The sequence below is a fragment of the Chrysemys picta genome, chromosome 5 (assembly GCF_011386835.1).
Source record: "Chrysemys picta bellii isolate R12L10 chromosome 5, ASM1138683v2, whole genome shotgun sequence".
In the NCBI taxonomy this organism is placed as follows: domain Eukaryota; kingdom Metazoa; phylum Chordata; order Testudines; family Emydidae; genus Chrysemys; species Chrysemys picta.
In genome coordinates this window covers 140,636,993-140,662,582 of record NC_088795.1, presented here as the reverse complement: position 1 = coordinate 140,662,582, position 25,590 = coordinate 140,636,993, and the positions used below count along the sequence as shown (strand labels likewise).

Genomic DNA, 25,590 nt, shown 5'->3' with positions numbered 1-25,590 from the left:
TCAAAAATAATGGCTAATAGCTCTGCAATCTCATCCGCCAACTCCTTTAGCACCCTCGGATGCAGCACATCCGGCCCCATGGACTTGTGCACGTCCAGTTTTTCTAAATAGTCCCGAAACACTTCTTTCTCCACAGAGGGCTGGTCACCTTCTCCCCATATTGTGCTGCCCAGTGCAGCAGTCTGGGAGCTGACTCTGTTCGTGAAGACAGAGGCAAAAAAATCATTGAGTACATTAGCTTTTTCCACATCCTCGGTCACTAGGTTGCCTCCCTTATTCAGTAAGGGGCCCACACTTTCCTTGACTTCCTTCTTGTTGCTAACATACCTGAAGAAACCCTTCTTGTTACTCTTAACATCTCTTGCTAACTGCAACTCCAAGTGGGATTTGGCCTTCCTGATTTCATTCCTGCATGCCTGAGCAATATTTTTATACTCCTCCCTGGTCATTTGTCCAGTCTTCCACTTCTTGTAAGCTTCTTTTTTGCGTTTAAGATCAGCAAGGATTTCACTGTTTAGCCAAGCTGGTCGCCTGCCATATTTACTATTCTTTCTACACATCGGGATGGTTTGTTCCTGCAACCTCAATAAGGATTCTTTAAAATACTGCCAGCTCTCCTGGACCCCTTTGCCCTTCATGTTATTCTCCCAGGGGATCCTGCCCATCTGTTCCCGGAGGGAGTCAAAGTCTGCTTTTCTGAAGTCCAAGGTCCGTATTCTGCTGCTCTCCTTTCTTCCTTGTGTCAGGATCCTGAACTCGACCATCTCATGGTCACTGCTTCCCAGGTTCCCATCCACTTTATCTTCCCCTACTAATTCTTCCCTGTTTGTGAGCAGCAGGTCAAGAAAAGCTCTGCCCCTAGTTGGTTCCTCCAGCACTTGCACCAGGAAATTGTCCCCTACACTTTCCAAAAACTTCCTGGATTGTCTGTGCACCGCTGTATTGCTCTCCCAGCAGATATCAGGGTGATTAAAGTCTCCCATCATCAGAAAATAGTGGTTAGTAATTACTGAAAATCTTCTGTGTGCTTGGTATTGTAAAAACAGAGAGAGACCAATTCTTTGAGTGGTGTCCCTATGGCCATGCCAATTCAGGTATGCATCCACTTCTCAAGCCCTTGATCGGAGCTTTTTCCACTAGCAGAGCCTATCCGGCCCACACATGTGCCCTGTGCCTCCTCATGATGCACATCAAGGCTATATAGGGATGTGCAGATGAACTGCCCGCAGTTCCTTCCCCATAGCCTTGGCCTGAGATCGAGTTCTAGTTTGTCCGCCTCGAGCATGCCTCGGCTATTTTGTATTCATTTATGGTTGCTGAAGATTAGTTATTGCAATTAGTTGTTAGTAATGGTTCTAGTTAGCTAGTAAGAGGATAATTTTTTTTCCTCCTTGTGGAGCCTTGTCTTCCTGGTAGGGAATGCCTGGCTGTCCAGGCTTCAGATGCTGTGTCTCTTGCCCAGAGGCTATACCTGTGAGGGATGGCCACACTAAATGTGTCTGTTGCTTGGCGGAATCTCATGTCTCCCAGACGTGCAATTTCTGCCTAGCTGCCAAGTCTAGGGCATGGAAGAACAGGGAAATTAAGCTCAGACTGTTAATGAAGGAGTGCTCACTTTGACCAGTGTCTGAGTCAGGTCAGGAGACCACCTCACCTCCCCGCCCCCACCCCTCCCGGTACATCTGTGTTCTCTACATCTTACCTGTTACTTATAGACAACAGCTTTTAGGGATCAGAAAAAATCACCATATATACTCTATCATAAGCTGGTTCGTTTATAAGCCGCCCCCGCCCCCCCCAAGACGGATAAGTAAAAATGGAAATTTTTTTATGACCCATTCATAAGCCGATCCTATAATTCAGGGGTTGGCGAACTTTGGCTCCCGGGCCATCAGGATAAGCCGCTGGTGAACCGAGACGGTTTGTTTACCTTAAGTGTCTGCAGGCACGGAGGTAAACCTAAGTAAACAAAGTGTCCTGCCCGCCAGCAGCTTACCCTGACAGGACAGCAACTGGTGGGGAAATTTTTTTGGGGGGGAGGGGAAAGGGAAGCTAGGGGTCAGGGGAGTAACCCTGTGACCACCCCCCACATGACCCCACCCCTAGCCTGGGACCCCCACATTCTCCCTATCCCATCCCTTCCTACCTTAGCTGGGGCAGGCCAGGAGAGGATGTCTCTGGCCTGGCCGCAGCCTGCTCCGGTGGGCTGGGCTGGCGGCGCGGCCGCAGCCTGCCAGCCCCAGAACTGCAGCTGCTTCGGAGGCTCGGGGGAGAGCAGTGTGGCCAGAAGCGGAGAGACTCTGGCCCCGCCTCTTCCCTTCTGGCTCTGCTTGCTGTGCTGCCTCTCCTTGCCCCCTCTGTTGGGGGGAGGGGCTGTGTCCCACCTCTTCCTCTCTATACCTGTTCATAAGCCAACCCCCTTCTCTGATGCTTCCCTTTTTTACTAAGAAAAATCCAGGTTATGAACGAGTATATACGGTACATCTGTCCTACAAATATCCATCTTGTGTCCATAAGTAAGCAAAAAGAAACCAACAAAAAAAGCAAGAGTTTAGTTAAATAGTTCTATGTCCTGTTCCAGAAACAATGAGAAAATAGTGTGGGTGGTTTTGTTTTGTTTTGTGGGAGGAGGGGTCAGATAATCACAAATACGTTTAAGTTGAGCTGGAGATGATCACTGAGGCCTAAGACATCCATTTAAGAGGAGTTGTATTATATATTTGTTTGCAAACTAGGTAATTTAAATATGCTGAAATAATGAATGCTTTGTTCTTCCTTTCCCATCACAGCAAAACCTAATGAAAAGAAGCGTATTGATCCTAAGAAGTCTGCAGAATCCAAAAAGAAGGATGCAAAACCTAAGAGAGTCACAGAACCGAAGCGGGCTGTAGAGACTAAGACGGCCACAGAATCTAAGAAGGCTGTAGAGGCTAGGAAGACCACAGAACCTAAGAAAGCTGGAGACGATGAGGCCAAAGAAATTAGTAAACCTGTAGCTGTGCAAGGTAAGTTTGTAATGATACACTATCTGAAATGTTGTATTAAGTTATGTGAAGCTACTATTGATCTGATGGCTCCTTTAAAATTGTTCTTGTAGAGAAAATTACACTGACTTCTGCTCTGGAGGTGGAATCAAATCAGTCTATGGAATCTATAGCCAACAAAGGTAAATTGCAGTCTAAACAGTTATTCACTTCTGTCAAAAACCTGTCTGTATTTGCAAACTAAATGAGAATATTTTCGTATAGAAAATCTTGAGGCCAAGAACACTGTGGACGTGAAGACAGCTGAAAGTACCAAGAAGGAAAATGCTTCAAGTAGGTTCATGGAGAAAAACATGCAAGCAAACTTATTTTGCAGCAGGGGCTCAGGAAAGACTGTAATGAGAAAATATACATCTTCGGGGTGTATAATACTTACCTCTTGTTATAGCACTTTTCATTTGTAGCATTCAATGGAGCATAAGTTATTTATTTACAAGTGGTTAGAGGAAAGGCATGAGCATTCCTATGTTTATTCCCAACTCTCCTACCAACTCATTTAATCTTGGTGCCTCAGTTTACCTATGTAAAATTAATTAAAATAGGCCCTGGTTACATTCTTATAACTGGGGTTCTAACCAGTTACTGACGTTCTTGGTTCTAAATAGGGTTTATTCACACAAAACATGGTTAATACTCGGTTACTGTGTACCTCATAGTGTTCTGCCCTTGCCAGCTGCTGATGGTAGCTCATGGTTGCTGAAGTAGTTGCAGGGAGACAGGTATTTTTGCAATATAGATGAGCCCCTTTTTACTATGCCTGCATCGCAAATTTGGTTGGTCCCTCACAACTTTGTGGTCAGGACCACTTCCCTGTATGTTAAGATGCTGCTCTGTTTGCATTTTTTCTGGGCACTGTGTTGTCTTCTGAAACACCATGCGATAGCTGCATGTACTTTTCGCAGAATGCACGGATATAAACACAGTTAGGCAGCTTCATAGGGGAGGATACAGAATCATGAGTGATTTCTTATGTGGGCACAACTCAGATGTGTTTGTAACCAGATCAGCTGATTGTCAACAACCTGGTTACAAAAATATGCTTGTTATATGGACATAGTGCCTACAACAGAGCTTCTCAAACTGGGGGTCACGACCCCTCAAGGGGTCATGAGGTTATTACTTGGGGCGTCGCGAGCTGTCAGCCTCCACCCCAAGCCCCGCTTTGCCTCCAGCATTTATAATGGTGTTATAAATTAAAAACACTTTTTAATATATTTAAGGGGGGTTGCACTTAGAGGCTTACTTTGTGAAAGGGGTCACCAGTACAAAAGTTTGAGAACCATTGGCCTACAACGTATTGTGAGCTCCTCAGATAATGGCATTTTTTCAAATGCAAATTCCCATTGCTATTAAAAACTATTTTCTGAATAAATTTGGCTTGTAATTCCAGTTGTTACATGTATGCACTACCAGTGTAATGTTCTCCATGTCCAGTAAATGAAGACATGTCCCAGTATTTTCTATCACTTTGAAAATTGCCTTCAGAAGGATTGAAACTATAAATCTTAAAATGGCACAGTTAAGCAAGTGATCATTTGCATGAGAATATTTTGACAGATTATATGGGCATTCCCTGAATATATAAATACTTGTATGATGTTTAAAGATATACTAACTTAAACATCCCTCCGCCTGCTCCCTTTTTCCCCCCAGAAGCTACTGCAGAGTCTACAAAGAGCGAAGAACCAAATGAGCCAGCTAGCAAGGTCAGGTTTCACATTCAAACCAAAATTATTTGAATCTTTAAATATTTTTCAAGTACTAATTCAATGTTGGTGAAAGATACCTGTGTAGACATTACCAGGATCTCAGGTCTTCCCGTTTATATTCATAATATATACAGGACAAGCAAAGAAACTTCTGCAGATTTCACATCTTCTTTTCCCAGAAGGGGATGGTCCCTGTGAGAGAGGCAGATGTGTAAATGAGAGTAATTTTTACAATCAGTGTTATGGTCTTGGTCCATCTCAATATGTATATAGGTTACAGAGCAATGAGTCTTCAACTCTTCATTCTGCAGTCCACTTTGAAAGAGAGAGACTTTCTTATGGGCCATTTTTCCTCCAACTCTTTCCCTGCTCCACCTTGGTTCTCAAAAGTTTAATTCTGTAGGCCAACAGGAAAGCTTCCATGTATCTGCTGGTGGTCTACAGACCAAAGCCTGCAAACTTTTATAGAGCATGTTCTCATTTTTGTGCCCTCTTTCATGCCCTTCTCCTTGCCAGGAACTCCCTCCCCACCCCCCATCCTTATTGCTCTAGACAGCCACCCTCTTCAGTCCAATCCCCTCTCTAAAACTCACTGCTTACATGATGCTCACAAATGTTAACTCATGTCAGTAATATGATGCCGTCACCTCATTATAAAGACCCTCTGACTTACCATGTTCTTTGACTAAGGTTCATTGACCAGCCATGCTAGAGCGTAAACTCCTTAGGCTGGGTCAGTGCCCTTAGCATACACTGGTAGTCTTAACAAATGATGGCAGTGCCACTCACATATCCATAGTTAAGGCTGAGTTGAGTTTTATTCTTAAAGCAGGAATTTAACCACTTTGGTTTTTATGAAGAATAGAGTATATCCTCTTGAAAATTATAGTACTTGCTCTTTGAGTACAGAATGAATTTTCTGAGAAATTACAAGTAAATCAGTTAATTAGTTTCAGTTTAAATTCATTAAATGGGTCTTTTGAGAAATTCAGCATCCTGTGTCAGGCCATTTTTATGTAACAAATTATATTAATAGTGGAAGAATATAGAGCCTTCAAATTTCCCTATACTTAACCCTGCTCTTAAAATCTTGTGCATTGGCTTATCTCAAGATTTTGTTTTAGGATTAATGGTTCTTTTTTGCTCTTCATAATGGAGAGCCTCTCCTTCTGCAGGGGTTAAAGATGGTGTCATGCTACCCACCATCTTCCCTGAGGCCGCTTGGCTTCGGTCTCATTTGGAACTAGGAGGCAGTGGCCAATTTGAAGGTCATTCTGTTAATTATAATCCTGTAGCTCACATTAATTGAGAACTTTAGGAGTTGGCAGCCATTTTGAAAGAGGGTAGTTTGTGGAAATCTCTGTAGAAGAATATTATTCATTGACTCATTCTGAAGGAGAAGTTTTGTGAAGAATAATAGTAAAAAATGACTGATAATCCTAAATATTTTTTTTTTTAAAAAACTACCCATCTCTGCTCTATAAAAAAAGGAGGCTATTTGTGGATGGTGTGCAAGGACATTTATGGGAAGGGAGAGAAGAGAAAACTGGGATGTGTGTATGCATGTGTGGAGGTCAGGAGCTGGGGGGAACTGGCTAGTACACTGGCTGCTTTGTGCTCTTCCAGAGTGACATAAAGCAGCCAGTGTGTCCTTGTGCATCTGGCCCTAAAAGTTAAATAATAATAATAATAACAATAATAAAGGCTTGGGGTCAGTGCTACGTATCTTCTTAATAGTTAGAAGTATCATCTAGTAACATTAAGAAAAAACACAAAGATGAAGTTCATAAATCATTATGGGAATGCTGTAATGATTCCAGAAACAAGAATTACAAACCCAGGAAATTCAGGAAAAATCTAGTGTGTATTCAGAAATTGATTTAATCTAATCTGGGACTGCAGACTTTCCTATGCCCTAATCATGGTTATTACATGGCATCAATATAGCGCAGAATAAAGGTGATTTGGGTGCTCTGTGTGTTTCCATACCCTAACATATTTGAAATTACTTAATCTTAATTCTGAATTTTCTGGGTTTGTAATGCTTGCTTTTGAGATAATTACAGCATCACCGTAATTTTATTCTTAAATATCTGCTATGTAGTCAGACTTAACTCCAGTTTAATGTCGTTTTTATCTGAGAATAGTACATGCACTTTTAAGATAAACCATGAGAATTAAATTCAGAAAGTCTGACTGACAGTTGGTTTAGAGTATAAGCAAGGATTAGTGAAAATCTGTACCTTCCTTTGTTTGCAGGAACTTGATGACATGTGTGTTGTTCTTATTTCAAATTTACCTGATAAAGGATATTCTGTTGAGGAAGTTTCCAACCTATCAAAGCCATTTGGAGGACTGAAAGATGTTTTAATTTTGTCTTCTCATAAAAAGGTATTGTAATTGGTAATTAGAAAAAAGTTGTCTGGTATATTACCATCACCTAAAGAAGCTCTCAAAGAAATTTGTAACAAGTTCAGATGTTGAAATAACTTAAAGGGGACACAGTAGTTCTACCTTTTTATTGTGCTTTGTGAGGCCACTTAGACTTCTTTTTTGTTTAAAAGGCATATCTGGAAATAAATCAAAAATCTGCAGATTCCATGGTTAAATTTTATACCTGCTTCCCAATGTCAGTGGATGGAAATCAGCTTTGCATTAGTATGGCACCAGAATACAAGAACATAAAAGATGAGGTAAGCAAATGAAATATGAAGCAATTTTTTTTTTCTGTTCAGGATAACTGCAGTTACTCAACATCCATTTTTATAGTACCTCCCTGCCAGTCTAGACTATTTCTCTCTACTTAATATCCATTAGGTCCCTGCTGTTTGAAGTTATTGTTATGTTGATTGTATGCCCTGCCTCCTCTCTTTCCTGGGCACATAATATAGGTTCTCTATAACCCTTTGGGTATATCCTATTTTAAAACTCAACTGTACTACTTTCCTAGTGTTTCTATTTTCATTATGAAGTATTTTAGTGAATACGGTTGTAGACAGAATTTTTGTTTGGCAAAGAGAATGTGAAGATCATAATTAAAGTAATTTGAGAGAAAGGTTGGCAATACCAAACTCATGAATTTTGAATGGTTGCCCCAATCTTAACTTTTCAGGTTCTGTTTCGATATATTATTGGTAGGAGTAGTGGGATGCTGTGCCTTCCAATTACATGCAGCCATATCAACCATCTTCTAAAGTTCAGAACCTACCTTAACGCACTGTCTCTTCTTTCTAGGAAGCTATATTTACTGCTATTATTAAAGATGCCAACTCGAAGGTAAGTTAGAGACTTTTTAAAAATTGGTCAGTAATTTAGCCATTTGCTAATTTTTACATTTTTATAATTTGGGAGTGTAGCTGCTACACTGAGTGCTATCAAAATTAATAAAATGTTGTGTAAGTGTTGCATCCATTAAATAAAAATATTAAAAATTAACATTAGAAACAGAAGACACTTCTTTTTTTATTACTACACTTTTTATTTAATTAGAAGTCTGTAGTCAATAGGAGAGCTCATAGACCAGCAAGAAGTTAGCTGAGTAAGCATACACTTTATTTAGATACACGCTATGAATAAGTGCAGGTAATAAGCGTTTAGTAGGAGTCCTGGGAGAGCCTCCTATTCATTCTCTCTCTCTCTCCACACACTTGCCCTCCCTCAACTTTAATAAAACTATAACTGCCAGCCATTGTAGCTCAGTGAGTCCAACTGAGATGGACTCTTGATAGAGACTTGTACACTATTCAGGGATTAATGGACCTCACCAAGTATTTACAGTGACACTCGTACAGCGCTTTCAAAACAGTAGGGTTTATTAGTCAACTGAAAGGCAATATAGTGTGTCCTTAGGTTAGCATAGAGAAATGAAAGTTAAAGCATAGTCCATTTTGGTCAGCCCAGAGCACCAGCCATTCTGTAGTGAACTCCATTTTCAGGCTCTGTCTCTCTGACTTCCTTCCTTAGTCAGTTCCTAGGTGAGAGAGAGTTCCAAGCTTCTTTCAGAAGCTGACTCTTAAGCCCCCACTTCGCAGCTTCTAGTCGTTGTTCTTGAATGATTCAAAGACAAAGAAATACCAGGAGACAAATAGGTTTATTTGCCCAAGAAATAAAATCCCTTTCCAGCCAAGAGTTGAGGTGATAGGCTGTAAGTGTTTTTTTTTCTAAAGGAGTGAAAAGTTCTTACTGTTTTGGGATATGGCCTTGTATACCAAAATTGAAATTCTGAAAATATGAGCAGTTAAAGGATGAAGGCAGAGTTCTTCTGGAGTACTCTTATAGAAGACATGTTGTGGTTCACTGAATATTCTAAATTGAAATTGAACTCCGAGTAAAAGGATATATATGAATATTTTTTCTCTTCAGATATGACAGGATTGTCACAGTAACTTTTCTGTATTTACCAGTTCAATACAATATTTCTGAAGTTCAGTCTTTGTGCTTTTCTTTTAGGTAAATACAGAAACTTTATATAATCAGTTTGTGCATCTTGGTAACTTACCAGATGATGGATACACAGAACTTGAAGTAGTTTGCGTGGGACTTCGATTTGGGAAAGTGGATCACTATGTTGTGTTGAAGAATAAAAAGAAGGTAAATATATATATATATATATATATATATATTTTAATCTTGGTGTGTGAGGCCCTTCATTTTCTATTTTAAAAAAAGGTATATTAAGTGACCTGATAATCTCTCATTAGCAACATATGCTGCTATTCCAGAGATTGGAGATTAAAATTTGGGACCTTGATTTTGCCCATTGTTGTTATGAACCAGTGCTTTTTGCGTCATAGAGAAAAGGAGTGGTATATGTTATTACCTACTCTGGCTGGTTCAGGAATAGTTTCAGAAGGCTTGGAAGAAAAAGGAATTATCAAGACAGACAGCCACCAAAATATGTGCCTTTGAAGATGGGAAATGAGAGGTAAAGCTGATAGAAACCCAAACCTCCCATTCCACAGGGAAATTCCAATATTTTGGAAAAACTTTTCTTCTGTTTCAGAACAAAAGATGGATTTTTTAGAATTTCCCACAGAACTAAAATTTTGAGGAAATCATTTAGACAGCCAATCATTTTGGCTTTTTTAAACAAAATGTTTTGATTTTGACATTTTTAATTTTTTGTTTTATCTTTTTGTGTATTTTAAATTAAAATGTAAAATAATATATAAATATATTTTTTTAAATTACTAAAACAGCTGCTGCTCTAATCAGTAGCATGAAACATTTTATCTTGTTTTCTTAAGTCTCGTTTGATATTTTAATTAGGGCTGTCAAGCGATTAATCGTGCAATTAAAAAAATTAATCACGATTAGTTTCACGATTAATCGCGCTGTTAAACAATAATAGAATACTAATTATTTAAATATTTGTGGATGTTTTCTGCATTTTCAAATATATTGATTTCAGTTACAACACAGAATACAAAGTGTAGAGTGCTCACTTTATATTTATTTTTTATTACAAATATTTGCACTGGTATAACTACGTCACTCAGGTGTGTGGATTTTTCACACCTTTGAGTGACGTAGTTATATCAAAGTAAGTGTGTAGCATAGACCTGGCCTGAGACCGTGATTTTTAATGTTTAGCAAAGTTATGAATTTAAGCTCCCAGGCTCATCTTTTGAAGGTGGTGTTCAGGTGTCCTTTTAGGACAAGGACTTAGAGGTCCAATATAGAGTTGATAATATGGTGAAAAGTGTTCACCCAAGGTTGATAGGGAGCTTTTGTCTTTATCATTTTTCTGTGCAAGTTCATTTGAGAGCATAGTAATTGTCTGGTTTCACCCACATAGTTGTTATTGGGGTACTTAGGGCACTGAATGAGATACGCCATATCTCGTGATAGTGCAGTGCAGGAGACTGGACTAGATGACCTGTTGGTCCCTTCCAGTCCTACTTTTCTATGATTCTATGTGTAGGACCATGGATCTTGACAGTTGGTGGGGGAGGGGGGTCGATCATCGTAGAAGCGGAGATATGTCTGTAGGTTTTACATCGGTTGTTGCAGGGTCTGGTTTTGCTTTGATTTGGTGAGTCCTGGTCTATGGGAGCTTGTTTCTGATGATGAGTTTGGCAAGGTTGAGGGGTTGTTTCAAGTCCAAAAGAGGAAGTTTGGAAAAGATTTCTTTCAGGGTGTGGCTCTCCATCGAGTATGGGTTGTAATTGTTTAATGATGCCCTTTTTATGTTCCGGTGTGGGGTGGTAGGTAACAGCTAGGGATATGCTTACAGAGGGGTTTTCCCCCCATGTTGAAGCAGGTTCTCTGGGTATTTGAGTAGCCCATTCCATGATGTGACCTACTTCTCTGGTGCAGTGTCCTTAGGTGATTTTGAGTGTGTTAAGGTGTGTATTCTGGACTTTCTTCTTGGAACATATTCGGTGGTATCTGAGTACCTGGCTGTAGTTAACAGATTTCTCGGTGTGTTTTGAGTGGTTACTGAATCTGTGAAGGTAAGTGTGGTGATTCTTAGGTTTCTTGTATATAGTTGTCTGTAGGGTTCTGTTCTTGAAGCTGATTATGGTGTCTAGGAAGTTGATGCTAATTTGAGAGTGTTCTAGAGAGAGTTTGATGGATGGGTGGTGGTTGTTAAAGTTGTGGTTGAAATCTGTAGGGGAGTTTAGGTCGTTTATCCAGAGGATGAAACTATCGATGTTTCTGAGCTATATCTTTGGTGTTGTGGTTTGTTCAGAAATTCTTCCTCAAAGTGGCCTGTGGAGAGGGTAGAAAGACAAGGTGGGTGAAGTAATATCTTTTATTGAACCAACTTCCGCTGGTGAAAGAGACAAGCTTTCAAGCTACACGGAGTTCTTCCTCAGGTCTGGGAAAGGTACTAAGTGTCATAGCTAAACACAGTTCTCTAAGTACCTTTCCCAGACCTGAGGAAGAACTCCGTGTAGCTTGAAAGCTTGTGTCTCTGATCAGCAGAAGTTGGTTCAATAAAAGGTATTACCTCACCCACCATGTCTCTCTAATATCCTGGGCCTAACATGGCTACAATAACACTACATACATGAAGAGGTTGGTATGTTGGGGAGCCATCCTAGTACCTGTGGCTGTTCCCATGGTTTGGACAAAGCAGTTTGTTGTTAAACGTAAAATTGTTACAGGTGAGAATTAAATGGATGAGTTTGGGGTGGGTATCTGAGGGGTGTCCATTGTCTTGTAAATATCTGAGGCAGGGAGCAATGCTGTCCTTTTACATAGAACATAAGAATGGCCATACTGGGTATCCTGTCTTCCGACAGTGGCCAACGCCAGGTGCCCCAGAGGGAATGAGATGGTATTAATCAAGGTCTTAATAAAAACACTGGATTCATGGCTTATTACAACAATCTGTAACCCACCGACCCCTCTTTTTTGTCTCATGATTGCAGAGGTGTTAATGGACCATTTCACCTTGAATGGTCTCTTAAAATATGTGGCGACTACTTGTTTTAAACAGTTTATTCCACCTTGTATTTAGTTGTGATATTCTGAGTAGCTTTCCCAGCTCTAAAGAAGAGCTCTGTGCAGCTCAAAAGCTTCTCTTTCACCGACAGAAGTTGCTCCAGTGAATATTACCTCACCTACCTTGTCTTTTTTTTAAGGTAATGAAAAGGTCCTAGAAATATCAGTACAGCTGAGGAAATAAGCCAGATGCAATAGCAACGTCACTTTAGTAAACCTATGTTGGTGCGCTCAACTAAGGAAAGCAAACCTAACCAGTATTGTTACTTAGAAAAGTGTTGGCTTTATTTTTTAATTATGCGTTCAAAATAGAATAAATAAATCCATGTGCTCATTTTTTACATTTTTTTTAAAGGCAATTCTTCAGCTAGATAGTCCTGACTCAGCTAAATCAATGTGCTGCTTCCTAAAACAGTACCCATATAACATGGGTGAAAATACACTGACTTGTATGCTATCACCAAGGACAGAACTTGCAGAGGTAAGACCATTGTCTTTTTGGTTAGCCCACAAAAGCAAAAAAAGTTGTCTATCTAGCCTTTTGCTAAACGAAAGTAAACACCAGTCTTGTTGGTGCACATTACCTTGGAGTCCTGAACCTCAGGTGCACTGAGAGTCAAAGCCAAAGTTTGAGTGCCTACGGCTACTAGAGAAATGTTCCAACAATCTACTAATGTGCACCCTAGAATAGCATATTGAGATTACAGTACTACTGCTTAATTTGCTTTTATTTTCTTGGAATATCTTTTACAATCAACTTTGTGTTTTATGGAATCTCTTCCCCCTATTAAAAGTATCTTCTATCAAAGGGTTAAGAGGAAAATAATAGAAAAATGGTTAGAAGCACCTTTTCCCTTTGGTTTTGAAAATACTTAATTTTAAGGTTCGCTGATCTTTTTCAGCCTCCTCCTCCCCTAAAAAATCCCCAACCAACTGTTGTTTGAGCATCAGTTTGTGGGCCAGCAGCCACTTAAGTTACTTTCTTTTATAAAAACTAACTTTGGAGCATTGAACAGCCCCCAAATTTATCTTTTACAAGAGAAATTACTGAATATGGCTGAAAGCACCGCAAATTACAGCTGATGTGAAAGAGAGAAGGGTCAGTTTAGAACTTAATCTTCCCCCCACTCTCCAGCTGCACATTTCCCGCTGCCTCTCTCCACCGTGTCCCCATAAGATAATTTTATTTTGGTCTTCACATTAACCTCTCTCCATTTCTCCTACCCTCCTTCCCACCCCCATTTAACAGGGATGTAGGAATTTTTTGTTTAGTCATGCAGTCCCAATTGTTCACTGTTGGGAGTTCAGACACAACTGTGACAACATCATTGGCTAACTGGTCACTCAGAGTGAGGCTTTGACTAATCCATGTGAACAGCCAGATTCTAAGTATTTGAAAACAAAATTGAGCTTCTTGGTAGTCTTCGGGTAGATAAGGATTCTTTTTTGAGTTGTAATCTACTTGGATCCTACCGTTGGTGTGCATGCACCTCATGCACGTACAATCCGATTCTTTTGGCTAGTAATGTCTGTTGGGGCCATGCCTGTGCCCTAGATGTCCTTGCATCTCCTGCACCTGAGGGTATAAAAGGCAGAGCAGGCCCAGTTCCTCCTTACTGCATCAGACAGCGAGACTGAACCTCTGCAGTGTCTGTCTGCTTCTCTGTGCACTGTGCTGCTATTAGTGTGTGTTACTTGTATTGCTAGTAAACTAATTAAATGTTAGTCGTCTTGCTTGTAGGCAAGAAACAAAACTTGTTCAATCAATTATTTAGTTCTTAGACTGGTCCCTTCACCATTCCCTTATATGTGGGCTTGCACAATATGGCAGAAGCGAAATCCCTTGGATTCAAAACCTGCCCCTCGTGTGATGCTTGAGTGCTGCTTTGCGACAGACATTTCAATTGCCTCTTTTGTGTAGGAGAGGGATATATTCCTTAGCAATGTCCAATATGTCACTCCTCCTCTAATTGGACTCGGAAAGATAGAAAGGCATGCCTAAAATTGTTCCTCATGGAGCGCCCTATGCAAGCCTCTCGTACCCCAAAAGGAAGGACACGGCTAAACCTTGGTCCTCTGGTCAGTCCCTCCCAGTGAACAGCTTGGTGAGACAAGATTCCATCCAGAGCTCCTGTGCTACATCAACCAACAGGCCTTGGTCATCCGCCTCCATTCTGGCATTGATGATCTTGAACCACAGGCAAGAGAGGTATCGGAAGTACTGACTCCATCTCCCTCTCAAGTAGAGTGGACATTAGAGCACGCTAGTATGCCTGAAAGAACAGCCCAACCTTTGGAGGAGGCCTACTCCTTTTCTTCCTCTCTTTTGGTGCACAGTAGGGACTGATCTCTCCCTCCCTTTCATGTAAATCACAAAACATGGTTCTTTCAAAAGTTTGCATCTGAACATTGACTTAATACAGCTTTGAAACTTTACTATGCAGAAGAAAAATGCTGCTTTCCCTTTATTTTTTAGTACTTTACATTTAACACAGTACTGTACTGTATTTGCTTTTTTTGGGGTCTCTGCTGCTGCCTGATTGCCTATTTCCAGTTCCAAAGGAGGTGAGCAGTTGACTGATCCGTACATAACTCTGGTGCTCATAACTCTGAGGTTCTACTTTCTAAAGAATGAGGGGCAGCAGCTAGCTGGTAGCCTGCACTTCCCTATAAGCAGCACTAGATGCATATGCAATGGCATGCTCCATGACTGTACCTGTGGTACAGAGACGATCACCTTGGCTCTAGGCATTGGGGATAACCAGGGAAGTTCAAATCCCAATCAAAGACCTTTCCTCAAAGGGCAGTGACCAGTTCAGAGACCAGTGAGGCCCTCTGTTCATTGAAGGACTCCAGGCTGTCCTGTTCCCTGGGTCCTGTATTTCCCAGCCCCAAGAATGAAGGAAGCAAGCAAGACCTAAGCTCCTTCAGTCAGTGTTCCTCTCCTTAGTACGACTACAACCTTGAGAGGACTTTAGAACCACCAAGGAAGGAGCAGAGGTTCCAGTGCAGACAATCCTTCACCCCTTCCATTGAGCATCTTCCTCCCAGCAGCAAATTTGATGCCACCACTGAGCCTAGCAGAACCTTCTAGGATTTTTTTTTTCTCCTCATTTTGACATCCAAGCCTATGGCCTTGTGCCTTTCAGGCATTAAGAACTCACTAATAGGTTACTTCAGCAGACAGCTCTCGAACAACTGAATGGTTGACCATGGATCCACTGTTTAGAGCATCTTTCGCAAATGAGGATACCCATCAATAGACCGGTTTGCCATAGACCTGTACAAGGAAGGCCAAGTGTTCTGCTCCAGAAGGAGCTCTAGTCTGGGCTCCATGTCAGATATTCAGGTCTGGTGAACCTCTCACTGCAGCCTCTGGTCACTTTGCCTGCTCTGCGTGACAGTCTTTCAGAACAATAGTCGGTTTCTACAACTGGATCCAGCATTGTTACATCAGACACCGGGGATGCTGGCTGGCTTGCATTCATTGAAAGAAGATTTTCAGCTGAAGTTCAGAAAAATCTGTCTAAAACAGGAAGTTTCAGCTAGACTGATATAAAACTAAGTGGAAGAAGTGATGGACTCAGGGAGAAGTCCATCTCCTTACCCCATCCTATATCTGTGGTTTCTCAACATTGGTACTGACAGCACTGCCAGTAGAACTGTACCCAACTTTTTCACCATCAGGTGAGTTAGATGTACCAGTGAAACAGTTGTCTTCTCCACCAAGAGAGTTCAACCAGACAAAGAGGATCGAGAATCTCCTTGTACCTGTTTTGTCTGCCGAAGCGCACTCCTTGGAAATGATGATACCCAGTGCCATCACAACCTACTTCCAACCTCTCATGATGATCTTACTGGGATGTGGGTGTACGGCTCCCAGAGTCTATGATATCAGTGATAGGGAATCTTACCACACTTCCTTTCAAGAGGCTAATTGGAACCTCCTGAGCCTATGGAAGAAGAAGAGGAAAATGCGCCAAATCTGCTGGTGCCACCCGAACTGACAGGTGTATCATCTTGCCCAATGAGGCAGTTGCTCCAGCCTCTGTCTCCTCTGGACAACCACAAACAATTCAAAGAGCTGCTTCAGAGAGTGGGAGAACAGCTTCAGATTGCCTTATAGGAGGTCCAGGACCCACAACACACGCTCTTGGTCGTCCTCTAGCCTATGGGATCCAGTCAAGTAGCAGTCCCATTGAATGAGGCCATACTGGAACCAGCAAGAACTGGTACAGCATACACCAGCTGCCCGTGTTCCTACCTCCAAGAGGGCAGATAAGCAGTGCTTTTTCATGGCTAAGGGAGCTAAGTTCTTATTCTCCCACCCTGTCCTGAACCCCCGCATCATCCAAGTAGCCACAGTAAAGTCCAGACAACAGCACCCAAGGGCCACTCCTTCAGATGCATTGTAAGATGCAAATGTGCTTTCTGTAACCATTGCCCATGTCTTGCTTAGCACCAGATAACGTGGCTTTGTTACAATACACGTTTAATGAAATTAGAGCTCAGTGCAAACAAAGAGCAGCTTCCAGCACTCTGTGCTTTCAGAGCAGCATTTTTTTCCTCCTCTGTGCTTTGGAGGATACAAGGGAAAAACTAGTGTCCATATAGCAGTCAGTCTCCAACAACATGGCAACATCTGCATACAAGCAGTAGGGGAGATAGGGCTCAGGCGTTTTTACCACTGTTATGAAAACCTGCAGGTGGTCTTGACAGTAGTGACAACGCCTGTGTGTTCGACACAGTGGTAAAAATGTCTTGAGCCATGCCTATGTAAGTGGGTGATGCTGATGGTATTTCACCATTTGGTGGCTGTTGTGTGAATACTAACGTGTCTAATGTAAACACACCTATATGTGTACAGCCCATACATCTGAAGATGGCTTATAGGTGTGGACATAGAATAATACTGTTACTACACCTTCTAGCCTCATGAAAGCAGCGTATATCAACATTGTTAGCAGCAACCATGCCTAAATGAACATTCATGTTAAAACCCATTTGATATAAAAAAAAATTCCTTACCTATGATACTAGTAACACCTAAAGTTATTTTAAAATTGAAAGTCTTAACATTTTAACTTTTTACTCTTGTTTACATCTTGTGTTTGTCATCTTAAAACTGAAAATCAGTTTACTTTCATGTTCTCGTGTACTAGCCCAATGCCACATTGCTTGCAATGCAGGGGAGCATCATCTATTTCTATTACATTTCTATTGATATTTTTAAAACCTATGGAAATACTTCTATTAGGTGTTGTAAAAAAGATGCTTTTACAACACCTACGTTGTTTGGTTCTAAATTAGAGCTGATCTTGTCCTTTAAACATGCTTTTATCTAGCACTGTTCTAATCTATGTGAATAGGGCCTTACAATTTTCACGCCACAATCCAAAATCTGTACTTTGTAGGTGTACTTTCCAGTGCTTCCGAGTTCTGTTATGCGTAGCTGGGTAGGAGAGGAAAGTGCCTGTAGTGGGTCACCTGAGTACGGAGAGGATGAGTCCTCCTTTGTTCCTTGCTGCTTCCAATCCCAGCAACCTCTCAGTGTGCATCACCCTTCTTTGAGTTTTACAGTGGTGAAACATCCTGTTATCCACTTTCTGTAGAGCCCAAGAGTGCCAGCTCTATTTCCCCAGATGCATTCTTTTCTCTAAAAAGCCTCCCATTACCTTTTTAATTTATTCTGAAAAACCAACAAACAGTTAAGCTATATTTTTCTTATTTCCAAGCATGATCCAGTTACAAAGTGTACAAACTGACTTTCTTTACTCTATTACTAAAATCTGGTGTTGGATGGATGGGAGAGAAGTGATAATACTGAAATCATATGATCTGAAAATGGGTTCCAGAACAGTTTTTGTCATTAGAGTATACCTGCAATTCTTTCTAAAGGTGATATTCTTTAATTTAGTATAATATAGTTCTAAACACTATATTTCTACTTTGAACCAAAGCCTAGCACTGCCACTTTCAAAGTCCCTGTTACTACTTAAAAGGTTGTTAGAACTTTACTCCCCATCATAGCAGCTGGAGAGCTTGGATTGTTAGTGGTTTGTTTTTCAGAGGACATAGTCCCTAAATTTTAAGAAGTGAGTTTAATTATTTTAAAAACAAAATGGATTGATTATCCTCTAAGAAACAGGTGTCACATCAGCACATTTTGGAGGGCGGAGTCAAACCTTTAGCTTAGTACAGCTGTGACATTTGTTGTATTTAGAACATACATTAGAATATCTTATTTATAGGTAATTTATGTCCTCTGCATATCTGTCTCTTGACAGACAAACCATGGTTGTATCAGAGCACTACATCTTACATTGGTGGGGATACTAAGGACCAGAAAGAGGGTGCTGCTTAGAACAGGGGAAATATGTTTAACACACTTCCTCCTCCCTATTTCCCCCCCGCCACGTAACAAAAACTAAATGCTAGGTCCTTTCAAAGTCATCACAGCTATAAAGAGCCACAAGACGTCAGGCTAAACCACATCTTATGAAATGTGTTCTGAAATGAGAAGACCTTTTAGAATGACTTGCATTATTCACTGTCATTTGATCTTTCAGGTGTAGTTATAAATGGGCTATGTGGTGCTTTTAACTGGGTGTATTGGGCATATATACTTTTTTGTGCTGTTATTTCTGAATTGCATAGATGTTCAACACTCGGTGATTTTATGTTATAGGCTGAAGTTACAAAAAAAGAGCTGAAAAACCAAGAACCAAGTAAAGGAAGGTATGCTTTTCAAATATTTAAGTTAATTTCTGTATGCACTGTTCAAAAAGTGGCCCTCCATGATTGATGAATTAAGTAGTCTACTACACATTTCTCTCAAAAGCAAGCTATGTATAAAGGGGAAAAAACTGCAATTGGATTGTTTAGAGATGTGCTAGTAGTTACCTACTGCCACTTCCTTTTTTTTTTTAGTTCTCTCTCTGTCCTGTGTATCAAAGACATTTACTTTCTTAAATTGCAGAGGTTTTTTTCTTTTGTTTTTTTGTTGTTGTTTTTTTAAATGTGTGTTTGCTTGAGAGTCTGGGGTCTGAATGAGCATGGAGAAATGGTGAAATCCTGGCCCTATTAAAGTCAATAGTTTTGTCATTAATTTCAACTGGTCCAGGATTTCACCCATGTGCTTAAGTTATGGTGGAAGACTCTATTGCTGAAAAAGTTCTCATTGTAGTTGGCCAGTAGATGATGTCTATATTTCATCTTTCAGTGCTGTCATTTATCAAGGCCCAAGATCTATTGCTTCGGTTTCCAAATGCTAAAACAAATTAGAGGAGGTGGTGGTTCCGTTTTCTAAATTTACTTAATACTTCTGTCTAATTGATATAGGCCACTAACTAGATAATGGAAAACTAGTTTAGATATTTAACTTTAACATCAGAATCCAGAAAAGGGAAATTATTATTTTGTAATACTCCGTGGAAATTTTTTTAAATGCACCTTGAATGCCTGAATGATTGTAAAATATCTAATTATGGAGTAACTAACTATTCATTGGTTCTAGAATATAAAACATGTTTTGCAAATACTTTTTATCTCAAATGACAGTAGATCATACAAAGTACTTCCTGTAGGTGGGAAAAGGATAATTTTTGTCGTTAACATGTTTTCTGTGACTCAGATCCACTTGTGTGTGTGTGTGTGTGTGTGTGTGAGAGAGAGATTTAATCTATAGTGCTCTTTAATAATAGTTCTAAACTTACCATTTAATGTAATGTTACTATAATGTTGTGCACTATTATTCTATAGTATAGTAACATTTTATAAGATTTTATATGTAATGTCACACAGCTGCTAATGGTGTAGTATTTTCAAAGCATGGTTTCTTCCTTCTCTGTGCTCCTGATGATTCTCTCAGGTCTACGTGCTGGTTTTGAAAATAATATCAAGCTGTGAATGTAAAACAAAAGTGTATTAAGACATTCCTAAACTTATGAGTGGTGTTCAGAGCACATTGGAAGTTGGAAGCTTAGGGGAACTACTTTTGAACTGGTGGTTCTGAGTCACACCAATATAGATGTTCAGGTAACCTTACTGATTCCAGATTGATGGATTCTAGGTAGCAGCTGACCTACCAATAAGGCACAATACAAATTAATCTTATCCTTATGAGTCCCAGATACTGCACAAAGTAGTACTGTGGCTGGTGAACAAATGAACAAAATAAAGTTTTTGCTTACCAACTTCACCCTGTACAGATTCCCTTTCAGCCTGTGAGGCAGTTGTCTCCATGTCGGAATGATCCTTACATTCAGCTTTGTAAGCCTTTCTCACCAGGCCTGTTATCCTTTTGAGATATAATCACCATATAAGAAGCAAAAAAGTAAGTCCCATAATATGGGAAGAGTGCTATTTTATTGTCACGCTTCCCCTCCTCCCCCCTGGAATTTTTCTGTGGAGAGGAATGGGATAGGCTAACTTGGGGAGAGAAGGGGGATCAGTATTCCTGATTCCTATGGATGGTGGAGATAATCTTAAAGAAATCTTGGAATGTTTCTTGACATTTGATCATTATCCAGCATGAAGAAATGGCCTAAAGCCATTCACCAGGCCTTCTGGCTTGGGTGGTAAACCACTGGCATGGATAGCCCGACTGTTTCTAATAATGAAGGTGGCGGTTTCTTTCAGCAAATGTAGTCAAGACTTTTCCTGTTCCAGATTAAGATTACAGAAGAATTGAAGACCAACCTGCAGTCTTTCTTAATCTGAGTTTAAAATGGAGAATTAAGGATTTGCCTCTATTATCTTGCATCCTTTATGGCACATGCCTGCTCTCTTTTGGGTTGCTCTGGAGCTGACCCTTTATTTTACCTCCATTGTTAACTCTGATGGGTAGCTCTGAGTGAGGGTGGGTGTTTACACAAACGACTGAAGATGCAAGACTGGAGCATCAGATGTTTGTGGGTTTTACCCGTTTTATGCAAAGGGAAATATCCTTCTGGTAGTGCAATATGCCACTTCCTTTCCAAAGCATAGCAGGGCTTTCAAGTCCTTGCACCCATTATTTTCAAACATCTTGATATTTTTGCCTCACTCTCTCATCATTGAACTTGCATAGTTTTGCTTCCTTGCCCAGAATGTATCAGCCTGGACCATGAAAGTCCAGTTTGAATCGATCAGATTAATGTTTTTTGGAGACCGCCAAGGTACTTTTCTCTCCGAGAGAGAGACGTCACACAGTCCTGAAGTTCCACAGACTGATCTCAGTTGATTTATGTAGGTGATGTGTGCGTGTGCACTCACAGCATTCACTGTAAGCAGTTGAAGATGCAAGTAATATATAGTTTTGCATTATTTGCTGGTATTTAATAAACTTGCTGTTTTTCCCATTCCTGGTAGAAGCCTATGGACAGATTCTCCCCCTTTGCAGATGCTGAGCTCTGTGCAGTTTGGCAGGGGAGATGGAGTTTATCTTTGATCAAAATCTCCATGCTTCTTAAATAGAGCTAGTCTTTCAGGCGTGTCTCTTTTGGCTATGCACTCCATCAAGTTCTCCAGATGAGTTTTTTACTACATACAAAACACTAGGCAAATGTCGCGGGGAGCTATTGTATGCCCAAATAGAAGGGAGATATATTTGAAATAGATCTCACTTTTGGAACATAAAGGAGTCTTTGGTATTCAGAGACCTGTCTTTCTAAGGTGGTTAAATACCAAAGTGTCTTCGTTGTCATGACTGATCAGTGTTTTAATATTTGTGCCACGAGAAACAGATTAGTTTTGTTTGGTCAAAAACTAATTGAAACACTTTCACCCCAACCACCAGTGTTTGGACACGACTGACTTGAAATGACTAAACTCCAAGCAAATTTTTGGAAGGAGAAAATTTTATTTGAGTGGGCAAGTGAGAAAATGTTTCTATCACTTTTATGAGATCTCCAATTACCATGAAGTAAACAATGAGGCATGGGAGGAAACTCCCAAAATTCCATGCAAGAGCTGTTCAGAAACACACAGGACCCAGTACTCCAAGAGAGATTTTTTTTCTGCTGTACGTTGGAATGCTGTGAGCCTGCCACCTTTTAGGGGGAGGACTGCAGTAGATCCTCTCTCACAGATGGAAGCTGCTCGACTACATTTTCCTGCAAGTTTTCGTCTGATTCTCTGATGTATAATAGGTTACAACTGTGTTTAATCTATAGTGATACTTGACCTTCTGAAATAGAACTAGCCCCACTCTTCCTATTTCTCTCCAATATATGTGGCAGACAAAGATGATGGTGTTAGGTGCGAAGTAAGCTTTCAAGGCACATTGAGGTGTGCATCTTGTTGTGCTTAGGTGATGGAGATTTATTCTTTATTGATTTTTGGCTGCTTTAATTGTTTTGACTTAATATGTAGTCTTTAACACATGTATATCTTACCACATCAAAGTTGGGCCTTCGGTGATTGATTCCGTTTGCGTCAGCTTTGAACTTTCTTGATGTCAGCATGCCAGAAGTATTAACAAAATGGCAGCCCTTCACGTACCCTTCATGAAGTTTCATATAGTTGTGCATATATTTTTTTATATACTTTGGATCTGAGAGACCATAGTAAAGATCCACATCTTGGTGCATATCCACTTATTAACCAGTTTTCTGTTTATCCCCTCTGGACTGATCATCTACATATGTTTTATCACCTAACTAGAACATCAGAACTGATTGATGTATTGGCATCTTTCCATCTAGTTTTATGTAATCTCAGGATGGCCACTTTCAGGAGTCACGAAGAAGGAGATTTAGACATCTCCAGCTTCAAAGTTTCCCAAGAATGTCTATGGGCAGTGCTTTCTTCAGAGAAAAATTAATGTACTTGCCTGTAACTGAAGTTCTCTGAAAAGTGCTATCCTGTACCTTTGTCATCCTGGGCTTTATTATCTTGGGAGCTGACAGTAAGCTTAAACAGCAAAGTATAGCATTGCAGAAAGGAGGCCCTGTCTGCGCGTGGCCTTTCCCACAATTATAATCGATCATTTCATTTGAAATGGAAACTGCTTATTAAACTCGTGACATTTATTAGGAGATCAGTAGGGTAGTTACTGTAGAGGATATTATCTTCGAACAGTGCTCTTGGAGAGCTGAGAAATTTACCATAGTTTTTAGACTATTTTTATATAGAAAAACTGATAGTTACATTTTGTGTGTGTACACAGTCTGTCCCACATCAGGGAATCTAAATTTAAGCTTGCTTGTCAGCTCTGAGGTCACAGGACACATCTATAGTGTATAGTACCTTCAGAGAAATCTAACTACAAGTAAGTAATGTAATTTGAATTATAAGAGGTCTTCAGTACTGAAGTGGATTAGACAAAAATTGTAAACTAATCAGTTATTTGCCTCAATATTCTAACCATTTTAACGCTGATAGGCTAGATTTCCCAATGCTAAGCCACTAATGCATCAGGAAATCCCAACCATTGGCGTCAAGAGGTTACTGATAACTGTGGAATTCTCAACATAGTTTGATTTCTTTTGTTTTTTTTAAATACATTTAGCTCTGACTTGAAAAAAAAACCAGAGGGATCAGGAGTGGTGCAAACAGCAGCTGCTAATCCTCCAGTAGAGACTAGTGTGGCAAAGGAAGAAATCATTTCCAACTCTGTCAAAGCCAAGACTTCAACAGTGCAGATAGAAGCCTCTGAGTTGGAGCCTGAAAGAACGGTATGTGATTCTGCTACAAAACCATCGGAAGTTGAAACATCCAAGGGGGAATCTGAAGTTGCAGTTACTGGCTCAGAAACCAAACCAGCTGATGATGAATTATCCAAAGTTAAATCAGAAGAGATCCTGCTGCCTCCTTTCAACCTTCAGAAGGAAGAGGTAGTTAAAGATAACTGTGAAACAGAATTGTTGGAATCTGCTATCACAACTGTAACAGAAAGAGAAACTAATGTGAAACCTGAAGAATTTCCTGTTCCTGCCAGTGGATCATCGGAAGAGTTATCCAGTGTGGGCAAGCTAGAAGATGTGCAGCCAGACTCTGCTGTGAAACCAGCAACAGTGGAAACAGCTGAGGCTGTTTCTGAAGCAGTGCCACCTGATTCTGCTGCAGTTTTGGTGGAAATGCTGTCAGCTGAAGACCTACAACCAAGCAACAAATTGGATACTCCTGTAAAAAATGCTGTTACTGATACAGTGGAAACTAAACTTGAAATACCTGTGACCAGTGCTGTGGGGTCTATAGAGAAGAAACCAGAAAAGTCAGTGGCCAAAGTTGGAACAGCCTTGGAGAAGAAACTGGAAAAGTCAATGGTTAAGATTGGGACAGCCACGGAGAAGAAACTGGAAAAGCCTGTAGCCAGCATTGGGATGGGCATAGAGAAGAAACCCGAAAAGCCTGTGGACAACGTTGGGACAGATGTCGAGAAGAAACCTGAAAAGCCTGTGGACAATGTTGGGACAGATGTCGAGAAGAAACCCGAAAAGCCTGTGGACAGTGTTGGGACAGACATAGAGAACACTGAAAAAAATGTGCTGAATGAAAAGAATGAGCGAACTTTAATCAAGGCACATCAAAATAAAGGACCAGGACAAATTAAAATAGATGAAACCAGCAAAGCAAGTACGTCAGCTGCAGCATTTGTATCCATCAAGGAACCTACCTCTGTTGGTAAAACAATCTTAAAGGCTGTGGTGTCTATCCCTGATATATCAAAGTCAAGAGTTATGATGCGGAGAAATGAGACTTCTCTAACTAAAACAGAGGAGCAGAAAGCTTCCTCAAAACCTGAGACCAGAAGCAGATCTGCTACTGAGAAGAAACTTTCATCAAAAGAAGTGGGTCAACCAAGAGCTACTGGCAGCAGATCAAGTCTGCCAGATAGCATCACCAAATCTAAACTGGACATAAGTCCTGTTGTTGTAAAGGGAGGCAGTGGGAGGAGTTCATCTCAGCAAGACAAGGACTCAAGAGTGGAATCTAGGGGTAGTTCAAAGCAGTCTCAAGAGAGAGAGAGTAGATCATCCAGCATGAAGAAAGACGACAACAGCAATAAGGTGAGAAGGGCAGGAAGGCTGGTTCAATGTGACTGACCAGTAACTAACTCTGATGCTTCTCCCAGATGTTGAATATGAGACAGTAAGATTATGTTCCCCTTCCCCTTTCTATAAACTATTGAACTGATTTGGGCCAACAGACAAGTTGGAGTAGCAGGATGGCAAGCAACCAGTTGTGTACAACTCAAGTATGTAACTGGTTTGAAAATGTTACTTGGATAAAATTGCAGGAAGGTAACTTCTGTAAGCAGGTCTGTACTGAGTGTCATAACTTTATGTTCTTGGTATAGTTCTGAATGGGAAAGAAGTTTTCTCTCCTTTTGTGAGCTGATGCTTCCTTTGTCAAGTCCTAGATTATCCCGCACAGGCACTGGTTGCTGAAAGGTGAACAGA

The 25,590-nt window shown here is 40.5% G+C and overlaps 1 protein-coding gene across 48 annotated transcripts in view; it reads left to right on the top strand.

The window, feature by feature from the left end:
- The window catches only part of ZNF638 (zinc finger protein 638), a 70,705-nt gene that overhangs the window by 34,943 nt on the left and 10,172 nt on the right, over positions 1–25,590 (top strand). For 17 of the 48 annotated variants that reach the window (XM_065597343.1, XM_065597342.1, XM_065597341.1 and 14 more), the window contains 11 exons: positions 2,790–3,005; positions 3,098–3,166; positions 3,249–3,317; positions 4,698–4,750; positions 7,013–7,144; positions 7,318–7,446; positions 7,988–8,029; positions 9,203–9,343; positions 12,561–12,686; positions 18,894–18,943; positions 23,697–25,197. In XM_065597343.1, coding sequence (XP_065453415.1) covers positions 2,790–3,005; positions 3,098–3,166; positions 3,249–3,317; positions 4,698–4,750; positions 7,013–7,144; positions 7,318–7,446; positions 7,988–8,029; positions 9,203–9,343; positions 12,561–12,686; positions 18,894–18,943; positions 23,697–25,197 — 2,528 coding nt within the window. The remainder of the gene's footprint in view (positions 1–2,789; positions 3,006–3,097; positions 3,167–3,248; positions 3,318–4,697; positions 4,751–7,012; positions 7,145–7,317; positions 7,447–7,987; positions 8,030–9,202; positions 9,344–12,560; positions 12,687–18,893; positions 18,944–23,696; positions 25,198–25,590) is intronic. The other 31 variants (XM_065597338.1, XM_065597321.1, XM_065597344.1 and 28 more) reach the window with 3 other exon arrangements.